The sequence below is a fragment of the Archocentrus centrarchus genome, chromosome 19 (assembly GCF_007364275.1).
Source record: "Archocentrus centrarchus isolate MPI-CPG fArcCen1 chromosome 19, fArcCen1, whole genome shotgun sequence".
NCBI classification, from domain to species: domain Eukaryota; kingdom Metazoa; phylum Chordata; class Actinopteri; order Cichliformes; family Cichlidae; genus Archocentrus; species Archocentrus centrarchus.
In genome coordinates, this window is record NC_044364.1 from 29,908,577 (window position 1) to 29,930,968 (window position 22,392).

The window sequence follows — 22,392 nt, forward strand, 5'->3', positions numbered from 1 at the left end:
ATAATCTTGTTTTTTTCACAAGTTTTTTTTTCTTATGTTTAGGTCTTCCGATAACATTTATTTTAGAGTTTATTATTAGAATAAACATTTGGAGTTAGTTGAAAAAATGTGCAAATGATGTCCGCTTAACTTGAATGAAACATTTAAAGTCGCGTAAACGAGGAACTCCCGCTAATTGAACTCTTTGTGAGCGTTTTCCAAACTCTCAGCAGTCCCGCACACACGCCTCATTTCCATACCGAGGATCCCACGGCCGGGCTCGCCCATGCGCGCCTCTGATTGGTCCGCTTGTATCAACAAACCCCTTGCATATTTATCTTCTTCGCAGCCATTGGTCGTTGCCGCCGTCATTCTCGCGCGTGTCTCGCTATAACGTCCCGTGCTCCTCCAGCAGCCCGAGCAAACGTGAGATGAGGGCAGAGCGGGGCTGTGGTGCGCCTGTCGCAACTCAATACTTTCCCAAAATTTAGCCTCAGTTGTGATTCCCGTTTCCTCCATGCCTTTCCATTCCTGGATACATCGTTCCCTTCGATTTTATTTAGAGTAGTTTTTGTTTGCTTGTTTTATTTGTAGGGTTTATTTATTTTTAGTTTTTGATGAGCATGTGCTTAATTTTGCAAGGATTGCAGAGGTGCCACCGGGAGTGAGTTAGGCAATATGCGCCGCTGGGATATGGTTTTAAACCGAAAGGCTTATGGAATATAGCCTGTTTTTCCACAACCTGTATGCCTTCTGGTCCAGCCCCGTAAAGAAGAAACTTATACTGCTCAGCATCATGTTTTTAATCTGGGTATATATGCTGTACTCCTGCGTGGGCTACTGTTCCACCATGCCAAGTTTGGTAGTGGAGAGTTACCGGGGCAAGGAGATGAGTTCTGCGGTGGGCAAGAGGACAGAGAGCGGCAGGACGGACCTGGTGTCCAGACTGCTGGCCAAACCGCAGCCCTGGGAGGATATAGAGAGCGACTATGAGGAGCCGTCCATCAGGACCGCTGCGTCCAGAGACCTGCTCAATGACGAGCTGGACTCTGACCGAACCGAAGACTGGGACGGGATGCGCGGAGAGCACCAAAGAGCTCCGGAGCCCAGCGCCATGTCCAGCTTCTCCAACGGCTCCGGGAGCAAGAAGCTGCCGCAGGCGATCATCATCGGGGTGAAGAAAGGAGGGACCCGGGCTCTGCTGGAGTTTCTCCGGGTTCATCCTGACATCAGAGCCGTGGGAGCGGAGCCGCACTTCTTCGACCGCAACTATGAGAACGGGCTGGAGTGGTACAGGTAAAACTAACGACTTGGCCTTTATTTCTGTGGATGGAAGCTGAATATGTTTAACCAGAAGAAAATGACATTTCTGCAGGACAGCGATGCTGAGTTTATTCGGTGAGCCAGACAAACACGGGCCAAACACGCTGTACTTTTTCACATACTTTAATTTACGTCGCATTTATCGTTCCACACAATTTAGTAAGCTTATTCATTTTTACACCCAGCGACATTAACGCGTTTTAACACAACACAACACATCTAATTGCATATAAATTGCTTTATAAAGCACAGCAAATTATAATAATTAGCCATCAAGTTTTGAGTTTATTTCACAAATCTCTACATAAACACGCAGCTTGTGACCTCTGCTTTGTTCTCGCTTTACCTTCTTTTGGATGTTGGCTGCACAGACTAGACATTTTTAATTAATTCTGAATTTTGAAGACTGATGGCAGACTTTTAATTTTAGATATTGTGAGCATAATTTTGTTTGGAATAACTGAAGAATTTAAAGTGCATTATGAAGCTCACGGTCGGGTTGGCGCGTTTCTGCGACGTGCAGTGATCTCTGTTGGACGCGGCGCAATATTGCACCTCCACGGGGATGTTCAGGCTTTTCTGTCGAGATTCCGCTCTGCTTCTGAAGTTTAATCGGCTGAGTCGTATTGTTTTAAGACTGAGGGGCGGTTTTCATCAAATTATGTCTTATTTATTAGGACCAAAAGATTGCGTGGACTACAGTCAAGTGCCGAGTGACCTCTCACCTCCCGTTAGTGAGCAAATCCGGGCAGATTCCTACTCAGCGGTACGATAAGAGGCTTGAAGCGCAATTCTCGCAGATCTGATCAGACCCAGTGTGTTAGGATCCAATTAAAAATGGTCAAAATTAGGTGGTTTGTCAGATGAGTTTGGAAAAATTAACAAAGATAAATAGTACCAGTCTTTGACCTGCATTAGTGCTTTTTACATCCGCTAGATCTGATTATTCTGATATCAATGGGCATTAAAAGCCTACAGGACAAAGCAGCGGTTCTTTGTGGAACAAAAGCCATTTAACATCTTCAGAGGTCCACAGTCTGAGATGATCCCGGTCACTTAAGAGTTAATATGAGGAGCTGAGGGACTATTGAGCTTAATGCCCACACTCGGCAGGTCACAGCACAGACGGAAATATATTCAAATATTTACATGAGTTTTGCACATTTTTTTTGTTTCATTTTATTGATTTACTAACTGATTTTTATCTGTTCGGCTGGTCAGTATTTTTGTACGGTTTTTGCACGATATTTTTATAATGCAGGGTTTATAATGCAGGTTAGGTTCCAGCTATTAATTTGCCTTTACTTGAATCAATTTATCGATTGATTGGCTATTAAAATTACACCTGCAGATACAATGTGAGAAATTACCAGTTATCTTTGGCCATGTCAATATCATGCTTGAAAAAATCTGGTTCATTCTTGTGTTTTTTTTACCTGAATATTAAAAGTCAGAGCTTATCAAACCATAACTTTGATCACCTTTTTGTGATTTTTGTTTTTTCCATTGCTTCCATAGAAACACTGAGTTACCGGTTTGAGTTTGTAGGAAGATTATTTAACCGACTTCCACCTCCTGCATTTCCAACTTTTCTGCATAGGGAAATGTGGAAAAGCAAAGTCAGCTTTTAGGCCCTGAAAGTCAATACTTTGTTCAGAAGCATCTAAAGGAGTCAGGACTGGAGTGTTTTTAAAGCGCACATATTTTATTTGTCTTCTATCAGAGAGATAGCAGTGTACAGTCCCACACACACTGTTGGTGACAGAGACATTTTATGCTTTGGGGGCAAATCTAAACAGCACTTATGTTAAACAAAAATCCATTATACCTTTTTTTATTTATTTTTTTATGAAAGTTCATTCAGATTCGGAACAGCGAAATCTGTCCTGGAATACTTTTCTGGAAGAACTGCAGTGAGAAGTGCATGTTACAGTGAAACAGCTGGTGTAAGCAGTCCTGCAGTGAAGGGAAAAAAAGCTTCTCTTCTCTCCGGTGAAGATGGACAGAGAAGGGAAATTATAGTTAATTCATTGCTGATCCCCCCTCAGTGTCCCATTAGAACGAGATACTGGAGATGATTTGGCAATTTGGGAGGGAATACTGAAATTTTCCAGACAGAAGCAAAATTGTGTGGCATTGAAATATTTTCTGTGGGAATATGATCAGAGATCACGGTCATTCATGGAGACAGTTATGTGTGTGTGTGTGTGTCTGAGTTGTGTAATTCACCTCTCATTGTTTGTTGATTTGCACAATCTTCCTGCCATGCACTATTGTAACTTGCTTGCACCATCCTCGCCTCCCCCCGAATGGACACGCAGCGTTTAGCGTTGGAATTCCACCAAGTAAATGCAGCCACGGAGAGATCGAGAGGGCAGGAAAGAGTCGGGAGGCAGCGGGAAGAGAAGGTTCAAAATGAAAGGAGGTGGCGATAACAAGTCCTTTTGTGTATTTCTGATGTTCTTTGACGCTTTTTATTTGTGCCAAAGACAAACACATGATTCATGCTTTTGACCGAGGGGTCCTTGTATCAGGAGGTACACATTTTCACAGTGAGGTCATGCATGAACTAGCCCCTACGAACACACACACGCACACACACACACACACACACGCACACACACAGAAAGAGTGACTCAGAATTAAGCAGGGCGCTGTGACTGAGTGCGAAAAGGAACGTTGGTTCTGTTTGCACCTGTTTCCTGGGGTGTGTGAGTGAAACTGGTGTTATCTGATAATAATTGTAAAAAGATGTATGCTTATGTTCAGCACACACACTAATGGCAAAACTGCAGCCAGCTCGTTCCTGAAAAGTTTAATAGCTCACAAAAAAATGGGCACTGGAGCTCAATGAAAGCAGAGCGAGTGTGTTTTGAAGCAGCCGCTTTCGTTTTTTTGTGTAATTTGTCAAATGCTACTATGTAACAAAGATATGTAGCTAAGCAGCTGTTTGTGATTTTTAGTTAGACGTTACAAAGTGCTTTACAGGAGGAAACACCAAGAGGCAGTGATTTAAAAAAATCTTTATGATTTAATGCATAAAAACATAAAAAAACAAATCAGAATGCAGCGATTTGGCTTTTCTGACTTTGTAGAAGTTTGTTTTAAAGTTGTTAAGCAACTCTAGGTAACTTAAATTCATCAGTCTTGCTATAAATGTCTCTTTTTTTCAGTTTGTATGATGTTGTGCATCACTCTGTGGCACGCTGTAACTCATGCACATTAGTTAAAAGCTTCCCTCCTTCCACAGCGACCTTGTTTCCTTCAACTTGAAGTATTTTATTTACTCCTAACTACAGTCCTCATCTCACCCTGTCAGAGTGTGGCGCATGTTGCTCTCTTCATATCCCATTTAGCCGTATTTGCTATGAAGGGGCTTTGATATGTAATTACTGTGCTGTGGTTTTGCTGTCGTGTCGCGGGCTCTGGTCTTAGCTCACTGTCAGGGCCAGGCACTGTTGACGCTGTTGCTCCTCCCTTGGAGTGGCTTTAGCATTAAACAACAAGCTGTACACATTTTGGGCAGGGTGCAGTTTATGGTGGTAGGAGTCGTAGGTTTTAACTTTGTGGTGTTAAGTTGTGCTGTTAGCAAGCTTATTTTAACTAGAACCTTTCAGGGCTGTCAGTCATTTGTTGACGTCTGCACAAAAATGTTTCAAGTTAAACGTTTGTTTCTGGTTGTGAATTTAGAGACTTCCCACATTTACCACCTTCAGTCATTGTGAGATGTGATTTACAGTCAAAGCTAATTCCAGCTCTACAGAGATTGTTGTGTCTGAATCAGCACTCCCCTCAGCAGGATGTCTCTCTGGTCAACCTTTGTATCTAGTCTATGGTAAAGCACTGTGGAGGTAAACAGACTTAAAAAGCTACTTACACAACACCACAAAAGGACAAGTGGAGCATTGCTGAAAAGCGGGCTTCCCAAAAAAAAGAAACCAACTTCCACTATCAGACTCGGGATGCTTGCGGAAGTCTGTGCTGCTCTTTGAAAGCCGTTATCTAGCTCTGCCCCACTGGTAGTCAGACTGCATCTCCTGACCATGTCAGACACAGTTCTGGATGGGTGCACATCCTTTATCTGCTCACCACAGGGATGCTCCTATTTCCGTGTAGGTGACCCATCCGCTCTCTGTTTGCCATTGACCTCACCCTCCTTTCTTCCTCTCAATGGCCAAAAAGGCCACCTGGTTCTATAGAGCCTCATTTAAAGGCATCAGACCAAAACAACATCAAGTTCTAATGTTTGCATACATGAGATGTTTGAAGAAAGTCGGTGGGTAGATCGAAGTGTTGTTCATGCAATGCATATAGCTTGATTGTAATAGGCTCAGCTGTGAAGCCACAAATAATCTTCAGTTGATGTCACAAAGGACTGAAACAGTCAGACAGCGCACACAAACGTCTCAGTGGCCTGGCTCCTCTGGGATAGCCAGTATTGATTGGTCCATCCTGATTGGAGGTAATGTGTAGAGGTGGGTTAAGGGCCTTTGACTGGGGTCAGACCCACGTCTGCTTGCTGACAGGGTCTGTGTGTTGACCATCTGCAGAGCTACAGAAAGCTGCTGGAAGCTACAAGCCCCACTGGGGATTTTATAACCTTTCATAACCAATTGTATGACAGCACAAACCTACTGAATTATGTACAGGAGGATGATTTTTTTTTTGCACTACTTTTAAACTGCATTTGATAAAAATCATTGAGTACTGAAAGTGTAAGTGGCTCTCGTTCAGTTGGAGCTGCAGTGAAGACAATGCCAGATTCATGATTAGATACTTTGGCCCTCTGATTGTTTCCTGATTCCTGGAACTCCACAGTTCCTCAGGGACTGAGCGCCCGGCCAGCCAACCGTACAGCTGACAGCAGGTTCACATCCTCTGCTCAAATCCTCAATAGCAGTGGCCAACATAAAAACAAGCAGTTTGAAACTGTGCCTGCGTGTTGGCCAAACTTCCACCTTCAGTTCCCATATGGGTGGATTATTTATCAATGGCACCCTGTTTCTCATCAGTGCCTCTGAGTTCCTCCCCCACAACATCATCCTCAAAGCTCTCCCTTATTTTCCATTTTCCAGCTGTGCAGTTGCGTTGCTGATATGCAAGAATAGCGTCGCATGTCGTACTCGATTTGTCCAGTCCTGGGCGGGGCTCACTCCAGGCCTCACTGACCACAAGTGGCCCACTACCAGAGAAGGCTTTGGTCAGTGTAGAGAGACGAGGGAAGCCCTCTCCTTTTTGCCTAAGCTGGTGTCAGAGGCCGGTCAAGAATACAGAGTGACCTTGGGGGAGGTGGAGAAAGAGTGAAAAGACAGCTTTTATTCCCTAATTATAACAGTGAAAAGGAAGACCTGCGGAGAAGGGAGTGGCAGCGCTGTGCTGCGGTGGCCTGCATCCCCCATGCTTCTCCTGCTGGTATCCAGAGAATATGAACCACACCAGTGAAGACAATATAGCTGCAACAGACAACAACCTCCTGCTGCAGCAGAGGATAAAAGAGGAGGCTGACAGGAAGTTGCTGTCAACATTTGAAGCAAGTGGATGATGCAAAGAAAAAAACACAAAGGCATTCACACAAACACACAGACAACAACACAAACACACCTTGAGAAGACTATTTTTTTCCCTGTGTAGTTCTGTATAAAAGGCACAAGAGTGGAATGTGTGTGTGTGTGTGTGTGTGTGTGTGTGTGTGTGTGTGTGTGTGTGTGTGTGTGTGTGTGTGTGTGTGTGTTTGTGCGCCTTAAGGCTGGCAGTGCATGCGGTGACATCTGTGTAAAAGTCCTGATTTGTTAGATGTCAAAGTCCTCTGATTACACAATGCCAGCATGCTATGCAAAATCACACACCAGGGTGGCGCTACACTGGTGTGTGTCAGTGTAAGTAAACAGTGGCATCACAGAACGAGGTTTGAATGGCGTTGAGGCAAAACAGTAATTCAAGCCCAGCACCAGTAAAATGCAGATTCTGATGGAGTGGTGTTGGAGGAAGAAAGGAAGCTTATGATGTGTTCAAACCCTCCCTCTGTGCTATGTGTGAATGACTCTTTTTAATGAGGCGATAATTTGGATGTTGTTTTACATGTCAGAACAGAGCCAGACGTCCTCCCTCCAGAGATAATGGTCATTCATTGCTGCTAAATAAACACTCTTTGGCACATTAAAGAGGTTCCCCTGGAGGCTGCTGGAGACAAACACCTTTATATGATTTTCTTAATTATTTACTGTTACTCTTCTAAAGATGGGTTAATCGGGTGAGTCCTCTGCGCTTTGCTGCAGGAAAGAAAAAGTAGTTGAGAAGTGGGAGGACAGGAAAAACTGATGACAGTGGATCTTTAAAGCTTCACTTGTCCCAGGTATTAAGTCCCAGAGGTGGCCATTAGGGTGTTGGAGAGCGAGCCTGCCTGTGGGAGAAAGGAGGACACACACTTTCTCTCTTACACTCACACACACACACAAACACACACACATAGAAAGAGAGTGAAACGAAGGTCTCCCGAGGTTTCCATTAGCCTGGCAGTAAAAGAGCAGAGCTCATTAGAAACCTCGAGCTGTCTCCCTCCACCTTGGCTGCTCGACACTAGTCACTCTCTCCATTTAGATGTACTCCCAGTGCTGCTGGGCTCTCTCTCATAAGAGCAGTAAGAACACTTCAGCTCACCTCTAAGACAAACCTGGCCAAACTCGACTCAATGCCAATTATTTTCCCACCACGTGCAGTTTTTCTCTTGCTTGTTTAACTGATCTCAAGCTGCAGACAGTCCTGCAAACTGCACTCACTATCTTTGGAGGCAGCAACTACTCCACAATATCAAGTGATATTAATATTACTGGAGAGGGTCTGTGTTAATTTGACACACACACACAAAAAAACTAAAAAACATTGGATATCTGGAAGCTAGAAATCCAGAAATCATTTTCAAAATTTGTTTTGCTTGGTGGAAAAAAATGGAAAAATTCTGCTCAGATGATTTATATGTCTGTGTGAAGACGACACTGGCACCACTTTCATAACCCAGGAAGGTGACTTGACATATAACATGCTTATATACATGTATTTCTCTGACTATAGCAAAGCAGCTTTTCTTGGTCCAACATAACCACCGGTCAGAGTCTGGGTAGAAGCCCTGCTCCTCTCAGTGTTGAGCGCTCTGTGTGCCCCCCCCCAAACCACCCCTAAGAGAAAAATGCCTCTGAATGGAATCTATAGTCAGCAGTGCACCTAAACATAACTTAGCTGCATAATGTTGGAGACAGGGTTATTGCTTGGAGATGATATTGCATACAAAATCTATGCTTAAGATGAAGGAAAAGTGAAAGATTAACGGATAAAAATTGCTGCTGCCACTGTTTCCGTCTCGGAAAGGAGCAGGTTAATTGTCATGCTATCCCTGCTCAGTATAGCTAATTATATGTTTGCTTGGGAGGCAGGCTGTCTTTAGGAATTTGTAAACCATTTAACCTGCAGCAACAGCTGCAGTGTGAGTAATAGAGGCAAAATGATACAGCCCAAACACACGCAAACATGATTTTGGGCTCGGTGAGTGACATACAGTAGAGAGGAAATCCCCTCTTTCTTGCACACATACTTTGTAGTTCACCTGTCTTCAAAAAGGTGTGCAGGCAGTTACGGGTGACAGCCAATTCAAACAGGATGCAAAGTAGCTCGCTCGCTCCCTCTGTCTCTGTGTGTGTGACTGCATGTGCGCCTAGGGAGTGGGGGTGGTGGCATGTAAGTTCTTCTTGAGTCTGTTTCATCTTTTATTCATCTCTGCTGTAGCTAGATCAAGGAGTCATGTGCCTCTTGGTGCATGTCAAGTGTCAGGAAAGCAGTCAGAATGGCTGATTCTGCCTGCACACCCACACAACAACACCCAGATCTGCTGAGACACACACACACACACACACAAATACACACAAATACACACAGGGTGCACAAGCACTTGCTCAAACCGAGTCTTCACCTGCAGCTTCCCCTTGTTGTTTGCCCTGTTGTTTTTTCTTTCACGGTTCATCGGTTTACTTCATCCCAGCTGTCATGCAGTCACACCCTCATACTGATGGAGTGGTGAAATGCATGGCTGGCTCCAGGGTAACACCTTCAGCAAACACTCACACTGATTAGAAAGGATTACTAGTGCTAAACAAATTTTGGCTAGTATCACCAAGTGGAGGCTTTCAAAGTGTGTCCATCTCCTGGCTGAGGACACACAGTGAGCAGCTTGATTGCTGCGGCAGTGTCAGGTGAATCATGTTGTATCACGTGTCAAACAAAGTGATGAGATGTAGTCTTAAGTGAGACCCAGATAATGGGATCTTTCTTTTAGGCTGAAGGGAGAAAAATAGGCCAGCACTTGTGAAGAGACACTTTTGCACACTGAAGGCAGGAGGAGGTACTTTCTTCTCTCCACCATCCCTTTCAGCAACTCCTCTGTTTTATTTATGCCACATGGTGAGCTCCCTCGCTTCACTGCAGGGTTATTAGCGCTCAGTAATTCCAGGCAGCCGCCTATGGCCACAGGCCGGTGTGGTTCCTGAAAAATCCCTGCGGCTCCGTACATTCCTGTGTTGTTTTCCAAAGGTGCCAAATAGCAACAAATGGACTTGAAAACAGATCTTCAGAGTAGGAAAAATGATAGTTAGTTTCAAAATTGAATAATATGTGCTTGTCACGCCTCTGCAGTGCTACCCATCAGAGAGGAATGTCTCAACCTCACTTAAGTGTTTTCAGGACATTACAGAGGGGGTGTAAACATAAAGTCCATGGCATTATATGTGGTGGTTTGTTCTCTATTTATTTATTCTACTTTACTAGTGTCTGATCTAAAACCAGTCTGCAAACCGCCCGGCTCCCCTTCTTTCTTTCCCTCTCTGTCACTCATCCTCCCTCCTAAACACCGTTTCACACTCACAGTCCTTCTGTAAGAGGTGCTAAAATAATAAAAAAGAGCTCCACACCAGTGAGGTGCACCTCCCTGACTTCAGCTTAAAATGATGGATAGACGGGCTGTGACGGTTGGGTTAGCCGTTCTGTTTACTTGCAGGGTCAGAATATTCCCAGGCTGCTTTGACGTAGCGCAGCGTCTTGATGAAGTTCAGGGTCTGGGAGTTACATTCATCACCCTGATCAGGACTTCAGGCCCAGAATTTCAGTGTCAGAGAGCAAGAAACGAAATGAAGGCTCCCCCAGTTTGGCCGCTCTAATCTATGCTGCTCCAGGAACGGTTCAGATGGTAGCTGCTTTATTATACTCTGACCTTTGAGAACTGGTTATGAAATCTTTGGCCATTTCCTTTTGGCTCCCTTCTCTTCCACTTGATAAGACCCTGTTGGCAGAAGTGCTGTGATAAATACTATTGCTGGTGAGCTGATGGGACTTTCTAAACAGAATCTCTTTTTAGTAGAGCAACAGAGATAGGGTCGAAAGTGGTCTGCAGTAGCTCCATTAATACTGACAGGCACTCTTGACAGCAGCATTCCCAGCAATTCTGAGGAGGAATTTTGCTTTCAAGCTGCACTCCTCCTTTTAGCTGCAAGATATGCTCCATCCCACGCAGGGTCCTGCTGTCGAGGTCTGAGTGTGATACCAGGGTAGCCTGCATTATTAATCCCTTTAGCAGACAGAAGATTTGGAAGGGCTTGCACTCAGCCACCTTCCCTTTATAGTGAAACCATTATGCAGTGAACCCAAGCTGTAGGATGACTTCATTTGGTGACTTTTTAGGTATTAATTTGCACATATGTGTGAAATGTACATATAAATATGAAGGCTTGTATGCCCAAAGGAATGTATATTATTTTGGGAATTGCCAGAGAAACATCAACATAAAGCTGTAAGATAAAGATGTACACAGACACCTTTCAGCCTACACTCCTGCAAGATCTCATCTTTAAGCAGGGGTATCTGGCTCTTCTCAGCCAGGAAATGAACTGTCAAAAAGCTTTAAGTGGCCACATACTAACACCTGGACTCCTCTTCGAGCGCTTGAAAGAGAGACCAGACGAAGCTTCTGCGACTGCGTTCAGAGCTCTCCTCCCTCTCTGCACTGGAGTGGCCATAAACCATCTTCTTTATTCTTTTAATTTAGCCAAAGCCATGCTCTGTGGTAAATATAATGTCAGGCTCCTGGCATGGTGGAGTATATTTCAAAATATTGAAATATACTCCACCGTGGCTTCTGCATGTACTTAAATGCTACTTTGAAAATATTCTGTGAACCAGCAGAGCCGTGCATGCACGCCTCCCTTAGTAGTATCTGAAGAGTGTGTGTGTGTGTGTGTGTGTGTGGCATAAACATGTTGCTTACTGCTGTTTTATAATATGCAGGCTGCTGTGAACAAAAACCTCATCCATGAATACTTTCATATTTTCCCCAAAACTCAGAATAAAGGAATTTTCATAGTATTCCATCTTCTACATTGTTTTCCAAAAAATAAATCAAACATATTTTGCTGCGTTTGCACATCGGGCTCAAACGCTTCTTGTCTCCTGGGGTTGAAAAGGTCGAATTTAAAACAGTTTTGACTGCGAACGAACAAGTGGTGCTCGAGATCCTTATCATCGGGCGAGGAATAAAGATGTTTCTTTGTAAAATGCACATTGGTTCATGAGAAGGGCTCAGAGAGAGGCCCTTGGCAAAGAAAGGGAGCCTTTCAGTACCTCTTCCCTCATTTCCTCCCGCTCCTTCTTTCCGCTTGTGAAGTGTCACTTTGCTATCAGACTTCAAGGCCTGATTGCCAAGGGTCGAGTGAACCTTGTAGATCATTGGAAAAGAGACCAGAGTGGATGTAAAGAAAACTCAGCATGAAGTTAAGTGTTTGCCTGATTTCCCTGAAGTGGCCGATTTGTTTGATTTTCTTACACTGGTTAATTCAGCCTGTACTCAGAGCTGCTCAGAGCACTGTACAGTACGGTTGTTTTGGCTGTTGTTACCTCCCACAGGACGATAACACTCGCTCCAGGGAATTCAAGCGCTTTAGCTTTAAATGCCAGTAAGAGTAAAGCCACACCCTCCCTTTTCTGGTCGATACTAAATGCCCTCCGATTTGTCTGTATTCAAATAAACAAACCCTAATTTGAGATTCAAATGCTTTCAACATCCAGACATGTGAGACAATTGAAAACCTTTTGTATCAAATGTAAAATCGACCGGCACACGCCAAATAGCTCTTTTCCTTTTGTCTGTGAGCAAACCAGTCATTTTGTCAGGGATGCTGTGACACAGACGGCTCAGCGGCAGCCCGTTATCATCAAATCAAATGTGACAGGAGGGAGGCAGAAACATCAGATAGAAATAACCCTCTCTCTGCTCGCCGTTTAGCACCGATGGGATGAGGTCTCTTTAAAATGCAGGCCAAGAGGCCACTCCAGTGGCCCTTCTGTGGTGCTGTGACAGCAGCTTCTGCTTTCTGTCTTATCATTGTTTGTGGCTTCCCTTTCAACTTGGAAACATTCCCAATGGAAACATGATACATTATATATATATATATATATATATATATATATATATATATATATATATATATATATATATATATATATATATATATATACTACATTTGAAATTAGCACCAAGCCAGGAAGTGCTTTGTGCTATAGTTTATGAAGTGAAGTTATTTGGAGTTTTATTGTCTCCTGTATAAAGCAGTGGGACTGGGTGATGTTTGCAGGGCACTTCTGGCACACGTTTCACTTAAGAGCTCTCCAAACGGCTTCTCTTGAGGTCGAGAAGGATGGAGAAGGGCTTCACTCAGCCCCCACTAAGCACCCACCCTCCACTTTCTGCCCCCTCTCCACCCTGCCCCCATCCCCGCCCCTGTGCCCTCAGCGCTGCCCTGCTCACCCCTCCGCTCGGGGACAATGGCTCACTTTCAAAGAGAAGGAGGAAGAAAGAGGAGCCCGGTGTCACAGAATTGCCTGTTTGCTGACGGAATCTTTAAAAGCAGCACCTCATAAATCAAAAGAGAGCATAATAGGCATTGTTTCTCTAAGAGCTACTTGTCCCACTTAAATTCCCCTCCTTTTCTCTCTTTTCTCCTTTCCTGCCTTTTTTCCCATTTCTTTGGCAGAAAGAGTGGGCAAAGTCTGAGGTGGAGATTTTTTATTAGGGGGCCCTCTTCTTGTGGATTTGGCGCCTTTTAGGGGTTTCCTCACCACTTTCTGACCATCCCCTAGTTTTATGCTTCTGCAACCCCCAACACTTGATTTTTTTTAGGATTCCCTGAGCTTAGATCAGCATAATCTATCACTATGCACATTGTAACTCAGGCCTCCTCCCTATCTCCGTGCCACATTGTCGCATTGAAATCGGATTAGCTCGGGAGCCATTTGCCTCTTCTGTTTGGCTCTGAACTCTTTTTGTACGTTAGCACAAGGAATGACAAAAAGCTCGCAGGCAGTATCGCCATTGTGCATCGAGAAAATGAAGAATGGCATGCAGTTTGACTCGAGCATGTTTGGTTTATATTCCTTGAGGACATTCAAGAGGTGCTTTACAAAAACGTAGCGTGTGCTCATGTCCTGTTAGCATTTCTATCTCCAGAAATGGCTTGCTGTCATGCATGTTTAGGTTTCAACAGGCGATTAATGTGCTTTTGGAAATGTGCTTGATTTTCCCCCATTTGCTCCGTTCGCCCTGCTGATGTGTCAGCAATCAAGATGATGTCATTGTAATTAGATCACAGGCGCTGCATTAAGATTACAAAAATGCCAGTAACATTTCCACGAGACGTTTAGGTGATTTCCTGACCTTGCCCTGGGTAAACTCTCACATAGATACGTGCACTGACGACAGAGAGCTGATGTTGCATGAATTAACCATAAGCTAGATGGACATGAACTAGATTCCAGGCTTTGGAGTATTCCTGAGGAGCAGCTGGAGCTCTGGGGATGAATCAAGCAGTTCAGATATCCGAGTATACAGAACGTGTTCAGCATCTGTCACCTGTAAACATTTTGCATAGGATTACAAAGTATTTGAATGGGATCCAGTACTATAGTACTGTCTACACAATGGCATATCAGTGTTCTGGCCTTACCAACAAAGCTTCAAAGAGCTTCAGGGCACAAAAGCCTAACAGGAACCTTCTCTGTGAGAGTTTCCCTGATAGATCCCTGACCTCAGATATCGCTCGCTGTCTTCATTTTTTCCTTTTCTCATTTTTCCTCGGAATGATTTAAACTCTTTGTTAGGATTTTTTTTCTGTCTTAAGTGTCAGCTGTGTGTGTGTGTGTGTGTGTGTGTGTGTGTGTGTGTGTGTGTGTGTGTGTGTGTGTGTGTGTGTGTGTGTGTGTGTGTGTGTCTAATAGTCCTATGAATCCCTTCCATCCAGCCAAAAACAGAAACATATTTCATATGTACGTTATACAGGCTACTCTTTTCTGCCTGTCTGGGGGCCAAAGGGAGAAAATGATCCACGTCTCAGTGTCAGTCAAACCGCTCTTATCTCTTCCGCCATAATCTAGACTCTGTGTTTGGCCACCAGCTCTGAAATCTGATGCGGAGAGAGCAGACTGCATTCACTTTTCCTTCAAAACCAGTTGTTCCCATGTAGCTTTTGATTATATGTCTGCATGTGACATGTCTGTTTAAAGCTTAACTGGACTTTTCTCAGAACCAAACCCAGTCTTGTAAAAAAACAGATCCCCTTTCTGAAACAAGCATCACCACCTTTCAGGGGTGCTGCATTTACTGAGGGTCCTGTTGGGGGGGCAGGGAATCATTACACAAATATACCTGAGTCATGTTTGTGCCTATTTGTTCCACTGGCATATTGATGGATTTTGATGAAGTGTGACCACTTTGAAACATTACATCCAGCAGTGAGGTTTGGGGAAAGGCAAGCTCAGGGAGAATACTTCAGATAATGGAATTTGCACATGCTGTGAGTTAATATAGAAAAAAAAAAAGGCTCATCAGAATTATTCACAGTGAAATGAAATGAAATCTTGCACCATCTAGGTGGTGTAAGTATGAGCATGGGTGAGAAAACCTAATATGGTTAACAAGAGGACTGGTCATGCTTAGAAATCCCTGCAGTTGTTTCCCTGTGTTTGATTATAGAGTAAATAAAGGTTTTCTGTTTTTGCTCAGAAGTGAGATATCTTATGAGTGAGTGAGCTTGTTGATGCTGGAGAGCTGCCTGCACTAATAGGTTTTCAAGCCCTATAATAAGGCTTTACAGGCTTAGTGAGTCATTGATTGCAGAGCACAGTACACTCCATCAACTTGATTGCATTATGCAAGAACTTACGGCATCTTACCCTTCTCCTAACCTTCTTTCTGGGCCTGCTTTCTTTTTTCCTGCAGGGAGCTGATGCCCAAGACCCTGGAAGGCCAAATCACAATGGAGAAAACTCCCAGCTACTTCGTGACCAGAGAGGCTCCTGCCCGAATCTCCGCCATGTCCCGGGACACCAAGCTGATCGTCGTAGTGAGGGACCCCGTCACTAGAGCTATCTCGGACTACACACAGACACTGTCTAAGAAGCCCGATATTCCCTCCTTTGAGAGCCTCACCTTCAAAAACAGGACTACGGGCCTCATTGACACTTCATGGAGCGCCATCCAGATTGGCATCTACGCCAAGCACCTGGACAACTGGCTGCAGTACTTCCCCATGGACCAGATCCTGTTTGTGAGCGGCGAGCGCTTGATCAGCGACCCAGCTGGAGAGCTGGGCCGGGTGCAGGACTTTCTCGGGCTCAAGAGGATCATCACAGACAAACACTTTTATTTCAACCAGACCAAGGGATTCCCGTGCCTGAAGAAAGCAGAAGGCAGCAGCAAGCCCCACTGCCTTGGAAAAACCAAAGGGCGCACCCATCCAAACATTGACCCTGAGGTGGTGCAGAGACTACGAGACTTCTACAGACCCTTCAACATGAAGTTCTACCAGATGACAGGACATAACTTTGGCTGGGATTGATGTGAAAATTACAAGGCTTTTTTTTTTTTTAATTTGTTGAGAAGTTTTTTTTTTCTGTAATTCAAAGGCAAGATGTGGAGTATTGCTATATATATGTAAAATGTACAGAAAATCTATTTTATAATAATTTATTTTTATTTCTAAGCAATTAATTCACTAAGCTGCCTAATCATATTTGTACATAACATCTGACCCACATGTTGTTTTGAACATTCCTCATTTTTCTTTTGAATTCTCACGCTCCTCCCTCGTGGTCCTGGAAACTCAGCGGATTTACTGGTGCTTCGTAATGCAGATAATCAGCGAAGACTGAAGCAGAAACTAGGGCGGAAAAATGTAAACGCACCATATTACGGGTACAGAGTGCTCACAGAGAAGTGGAGAATACTTATCCATGTGCATCCTCATGTATACTTGCATCACAACTTTACCTTCATCCTCTTCATACCCTTTCTGAAAGGGATTCTTTTATAAGGTGTTTCACATCCTTTTAAGTTTTTTTTCATAATGCAGTTTTCCGGCACTGTCATTGGCCTGAGCTGCAGCTCTCTTGTCCCATTCCATTCAATAACAGGTAGATCAATAGACCTAATTGATACTCATTGTGTCACTCGTGCTTAAGGTATACAGCTGCCCTTTCATTCTCAGTGCTCCTGCTGCCTGCTCTAATGAATGGCCCATCCATCAAATGTTAAATCCTATCCCGGACCACATAAGGGCCCATGTTAACGTTATGCTAATCAAGTAAAGGCAGCCGGCAGATCGATCGCGCCTCTGCTCTCTAACTCCCCGTTAGTAGCAGTGTTGGCTGAGAGCCAGGCTTTTGCCCTATCTACTCAGTTCAAAGGTCACGCAAAGTCTCAATCAAATTTCCTTGAGAGGCATTTGATTTGTTGAGAAAAGGAGTGTTGGAGTGCAGCAGGTCAGAGGGAGCATGTGCCCTGTTTTCTTTTCTTCTTCTTTACATGAGGTAGCAGAGGCATATCTGCCAGAAAGCGAGCATAAAGATAGAAAAGATGACAGAGGAATGACAGCCAGGTTTCACCTCACTGAAATGGCACTTCTTCAAACAGAAGTCCACCAGGCCCCATCTTAGATCCCACACTAAACAGATCAAAGGAACAGGAAAGGTTTTTGTGGAGCACTCACAGCACAGCAAGAATTACCTCAGGCAGGGTTTCAGTGTCTAACCTCCTGTGTCATCAGGAAACCTCATGTGCCATCATCCATGGCCGTTATACTTTATGCCTTATTCACTCTTCTCAAGTGTCACCTCTTCGATCTTAACACTCGTTGCCAAAAAAAACTTTATGTTGATATCGTGTTTCACACAGCGTTGTTGCGATCTGCTTTCGTCCCCGGCACGGCTTCTTAGTGTTTGTCTTTCTACTTGAATTCTTGATATGCAAGAGGGAGAAAATGTGTGGTGGTCATCTTTGATGTGATGTCTTCGCAAGCGGATGGTACACCATCATAAGGGCACGGGGCTGCGTTCAAGCTATGCTACGCTACGCTGTGCTGTGCTAAGCTATGCATGCTCAGTGTGGCACCAGAAAATGCAAGCATGATGGGAATGAATTATTAGTGTCCAGAGAAAGGTTTATGCAGAGCTCAGACTGAATGTAGACAACCTGTGCTCACACAAAAACTCGTTCAAGTCGGACTGCCATTTAGCGAAAAGTCAAATTTGATTGTCCTTCTGAAAATAAGAAAATATTGTGCCTCTTTAACTGTCTCATCCAACACAGTTAGCCTGCTTTCGTGTTAAAACAGGCAATGGCTTATTCTGCTATTTCTCTCATTTTCCATTTGAAAGCAGCTACCTGGTTTGGCCTCAAACCAGCGGTCGCCAGCAGGGGTGACGGAGGCTCGTTTTGAGTTCTGCCTGAGTGACGGTATTCCCACTGAGAACGTGTTTGAAGAAAGCCTTCATCGCCTCTTCTCTCCTTAGTGCAATGTTTGATTATTAAAAAGCATTTATGGTGACCTCTTTCAGCAAGCTGTCACATTGTGGAAGGAAAGTCAGACATTTTCCTGTAAGCTGATGGAGGGCTGCATTTGACTTCTGTTCATTTTTACTGAGGGAAAACCAACCCCTGCACCCATGGGTTTACTCCATGTTGCTGCATATGTTACGGTTGAGTTTTATTCAACCTGTTCTCAGATCTAAAAATGTTAGAAATGTTTGTCTTATCCACATATAATATGTATTTAGACTAGCAGATCTGTATGTACAAAAATTAAAAGGACGTGTAAATCAAGTATTTTGTGGTATGTACATCAAAGGAATTAATTTTACACGATGCAAGAGCAAAATGGAACAGATGTTTCTAGATGATTAAATACTGAACATTCATAATATTTCTTTGTATGAAGAAATAAATAAAAATATATATATTTTACCAAACCCTCCCGTGCTTCACTTGTATTTCCTTGATTCATGGTTACATTATTTACGCAGCAAACTACACACTAAATAATCATTTTCATGAAAGCTGCATACACAGGGTATCACCAAGGTTCAACTATATGAAAGAAAAATCTTTTATAAAAGCTGAGACAAAATGTGTAATAACAAAGAATTTATGTAGAATACTTGTCATTAACCTTTAAGACTACTGGGGGGTGTTTAGTCTTAGAAACAAAATGGCGTCTGTCATTTCTGTTTGAAATGGAGTAATTCAGCCATGTTGTGTCAATATTTGCAACAGTATGAGGTCAGACAGGATAATTATAGTGGGAAAAAAAGGAGACCAGCATCAAAAAAAGGCACAGTTGGTGCACCAGAACTGATTTTGTGGTGAACTGTCCCTTTAAGTTGCGTTTTCATGAGTCAGCTTCAACCGAAGCTGACTCATTCTAAGTATGTGGGTTAAATATCAACAAATTCAAAGCCAGTGTCAACTTTATTGTCAATTCTGCAATATGTGCATAGACAGGATCATGATGCCGTTTCCCCGACCCGCTGCAGATGTGTGCTGCAAAGATATGAAAATAAATATGAGGTATCAAAGTAGAAATATGAATTACACCAGATACTCTACATAAGAGACTGTATATTAAAGCCTGTATGCTGTCCGTATACAGTATCTGTGAGGTGTACAAGGATTCTGAATGTTAGTTATTGAAGTTCTTTATATTGAAACATGAAGTATAAATGAATTATTAAAAAGCCGATATAGATTATTGCAGTCCATGCAAATTACAGTGAAGTAAAGAAACATCAGAGTGTGAATGTGTAGATAGCAGCAATACTGTCTTCTGTACACATCATCATCATCATCAGCAGCAGCAGCAGCAGTGAAGGCCAGCTGCACCTTTTCCAGAGTTTTGGCTTCAGACTGTCGTTACCAGCGCTCTGGTTTCTGTATTTAGCTCGTAGCTGATGGCCTCGGTGTGAATGCCTGACTTTGTCATGGCATTCATAAGGACTTATTTCCTGAACAGCAGCAAACACAACACACTGCCTTGTAATACTGCACCACAACCTGTATAACCTGCAGATGCTCTTCAGTTCTTTGTGCAGGAGTTTTTTTTAAGAACTTTGAAACAATCTTTTAAAAGTGATAAAAAACAGACATTTCAAAATGTGTGGTGAGCTGTCCCAAGCCTCCTTCATTTTCTTAAGAGATTTATGTCTAATATTTTCTGATCACTAACTCAGTAATTATTGATAGCGGCATCAATTTCAGTGGCTTCCATTTAGAAATAATATAAGTGATAAATCCATAAATAAGTCTACAATTAGTACCAGCTTTCTTTCTGTCCATTTATAGTAATCAAACTACGACTATGCACATTAATAACAAAATGCTGGAAGTGTTGGAGGGAGATATTTCATGAACTGACCCTTTAATTTGATTAGTTTTGATGCCGCACAACAACTGCCAGCATGCATGAGGTGAGCCTTTGCTGAAAAATGTATCAGACGCTCTTTGTTGTGAATTCACTCGGGTAGGTTATTCATGCATGTTTGGAGCTGATGTGTTGTCTCTGCTGAGCTGCTGATGAATTGGAGATCTGTGTTACTGCATGGATGCAGCCCCATCAAAATCCATGCACTGCATCCATGGATGCAGTGCATGGATTTTGATGGGGCTTCTTTTAGCTCCCTGATCCAGGTTTCTTAGCTGCTTCCTTGTGCGGCTGTTTAGGCTTTTCCTGCTAGTTAGTATTTCACTGAAATTTTAAAGTCTGATGAGAAACTCAGTTCAGCTTGACACATGCTAGATATGAATTAAACATGACACAAACAGTGTTTAAACTCAAGTGGTATTACTTTATTATTCTTCATGCATGTTCCAGGCTTTATGTGTGCTGATATACCCCAAACTATTGTAAACCTCGAGCATATCCTCTCCTTCTGTTTGGCTTCAGGCAGTTGGACTTGTGAATGTGAAATACAGAATGACTGCTGCTGCTGATAGAGTGTACAGTTGACCTATCTCTATGGACCACAGATCATATTACATTATATTTGTTTTGGTGCTTGTCTTAGATGATGATATACAATAGATGGTAAATCGTCTGCACTTGTATAGCACCTTCTAGCCTACAAAGCTCACTGTAACGTGTTTTTCATTCAGTCACAGTTCAGTCACACACACAAGTGCAACGAAAGGCGCTCGCCTGCCATCAGGAGCGACTTGGGGTTTGGTGTCTCAGCTGAGGAGGCTCTGGCAGTTTGCAGGGACCGAGGACTGAACATGTTCTGAGCATTCAACAAGAAGACAGGAAACAGAAAATGCCTCCAATGCTTTCAACAGTTTCTGTTTTCAAACCAGTTTTCTCTGGGAGCCTAACAACCTTCTCCTTTCTCTGCTGTGTTGCTCTTATTGTGTGTCTGCTTTGTATGGCACATATATTTGTTACTTTCCTTTTAACCCTACTGAGAGCATTTGGTGTGAGGCTGGATGTTATAGGATGACTTTCTGTGGAGTAGGTGAGAGGATGGGGTTGGTGCAGGGGGTGGGGGGGTGTCCTGGCTAATTTTTTGTTTTTCTGTTTCCTGCTCAGCGTGGCACTGTGGTTATGGGAGTGGGGGGCACGTGTGGTTTCACTGGACCCAGAGCTGTGTGGGAGGTTTGGCTGCTGGTAGTGGTGGGTCTGCTTGCCTTATCGGAAATGCCCTCTCTCACTACCCACACCCTGACTCCCTGTAAAAACAGCCAGTGTTTCCTTATGGCTCATAATGAGATACACCTCCAGGGCTGTTTATTTACAAGGCTGTGAAACACCTCTTTGTATCAACAGGACTCTCATTCACAATACCAGAGGTGATGTATTTACCTACCTGTCCGCAGGGCAGGAAGGTGGCATCCGAAGCACATTGTGAGTGAAGTTTGCTTGGTTCTCTGAAATTTTCACAATTTTAAGCCTCTGCATATTCCAACCATAGACTGTAAATAAAAGATGAACATAGTGACGGCGCCATCTCCAAGTGGTTTGTCAGTCCACTATTAAAGACTTTGAGTTTAGCATTTTGGCCTTCACCATCTTTGTGGGGGAGAGAAAAGGTAGTGTAAATTTATCGGCTAACAACAGCAAGCTTGGATGCCTGCTAGTTAGTAACCAGAGCGCAGACTTATTGCATGGACTATCAGTACAACAGCAAGCCATATTATTTATAGGGTAACTGCAATCAAAATTCTCCAAGGGGCATCAGCACCACAAACATGGCAGAGAGGATTAACTTAATGACTGCAAATAGTTGTGGTGATGCCCAGCAGACAACTACACAATACTGCTGTCTCAGTCTGCATGCCACCATGCATGACTTTAAGCCTTAATACAGTTTAACCTGTTAGAACTTTTCATAAAAGAGAAAATTTAGCTAAAGGTACCAGGCTGTTTATTTATGCTGTGAAGTTGAGGATTTTACAATGAGAGTCTATGGGACTGACTCACTTTTGAATGCCTGCCTCAAGTGGTCATTCAAAGAACTGCACTTTCAGGCATTTCAAAGTTGGCTTATGTTTTAACCACCAAAATATCACACTGACTTGGCGGTATGGTGCAGTGCAGACTTCTGTTTTGTCGTTAATTTGCTGTCAGAGTTTTGCATTTAGATACATGCCCTAATATCAGGTAATATCAGGTAATATCAGGTCAAAGGTAATATGAAGGTGGAGGTTGCAGCTCTACAGTACTGAGAAAAATGCAGTTT

At 43.3% G+C, this 22,392-nt stretch overlaps 1 protein-coding gene across 1 annotated transcript; it reads left to right on the forward strand.

Moving 5' to 3' along the window:
• Positions 1-415: 415 nt before the first annotated feature.
• hs3st3b1b (heparan sulfate (glucosamine) 3-O-sulfotransferase 3B1b) lies at positions 416-18,572 on the forward strand. The gene is made up of 2 exons (XM_030754816.1): positions 416-1,275; positions 15,608-18,572. The coding sequence occupies exons 1-2, from the start codon at positions 695-697 to the stop codon at positions 16,224-16,226; spliced, it is 1,200 nt and encodes a 399-aa protein (XP_030610676.1). The 5' UTR covers positions 416-694; the 3' UTR covers positions 16,227-18,572.
• The last annotated feature ends 3,820 nt before the right edge of the window (positions 18,573-22,392 follow it).

Coding starts and splice junctions, on each gene's coding strand:
- hs3st3b1b (XM_030754816.1), top strand. CDS start 695: ATGGAATATAGCCTGTTTTTCCACAACCTGTATGCCTTCTGGTCCAGC. Junction 1,276..15,607: donor AACGGGCTGGAGTGGTACAG/GTAAAACTAACG, acceptor TTTTTCCTGCAG/GGAGCTGATGCCCAAGACCC.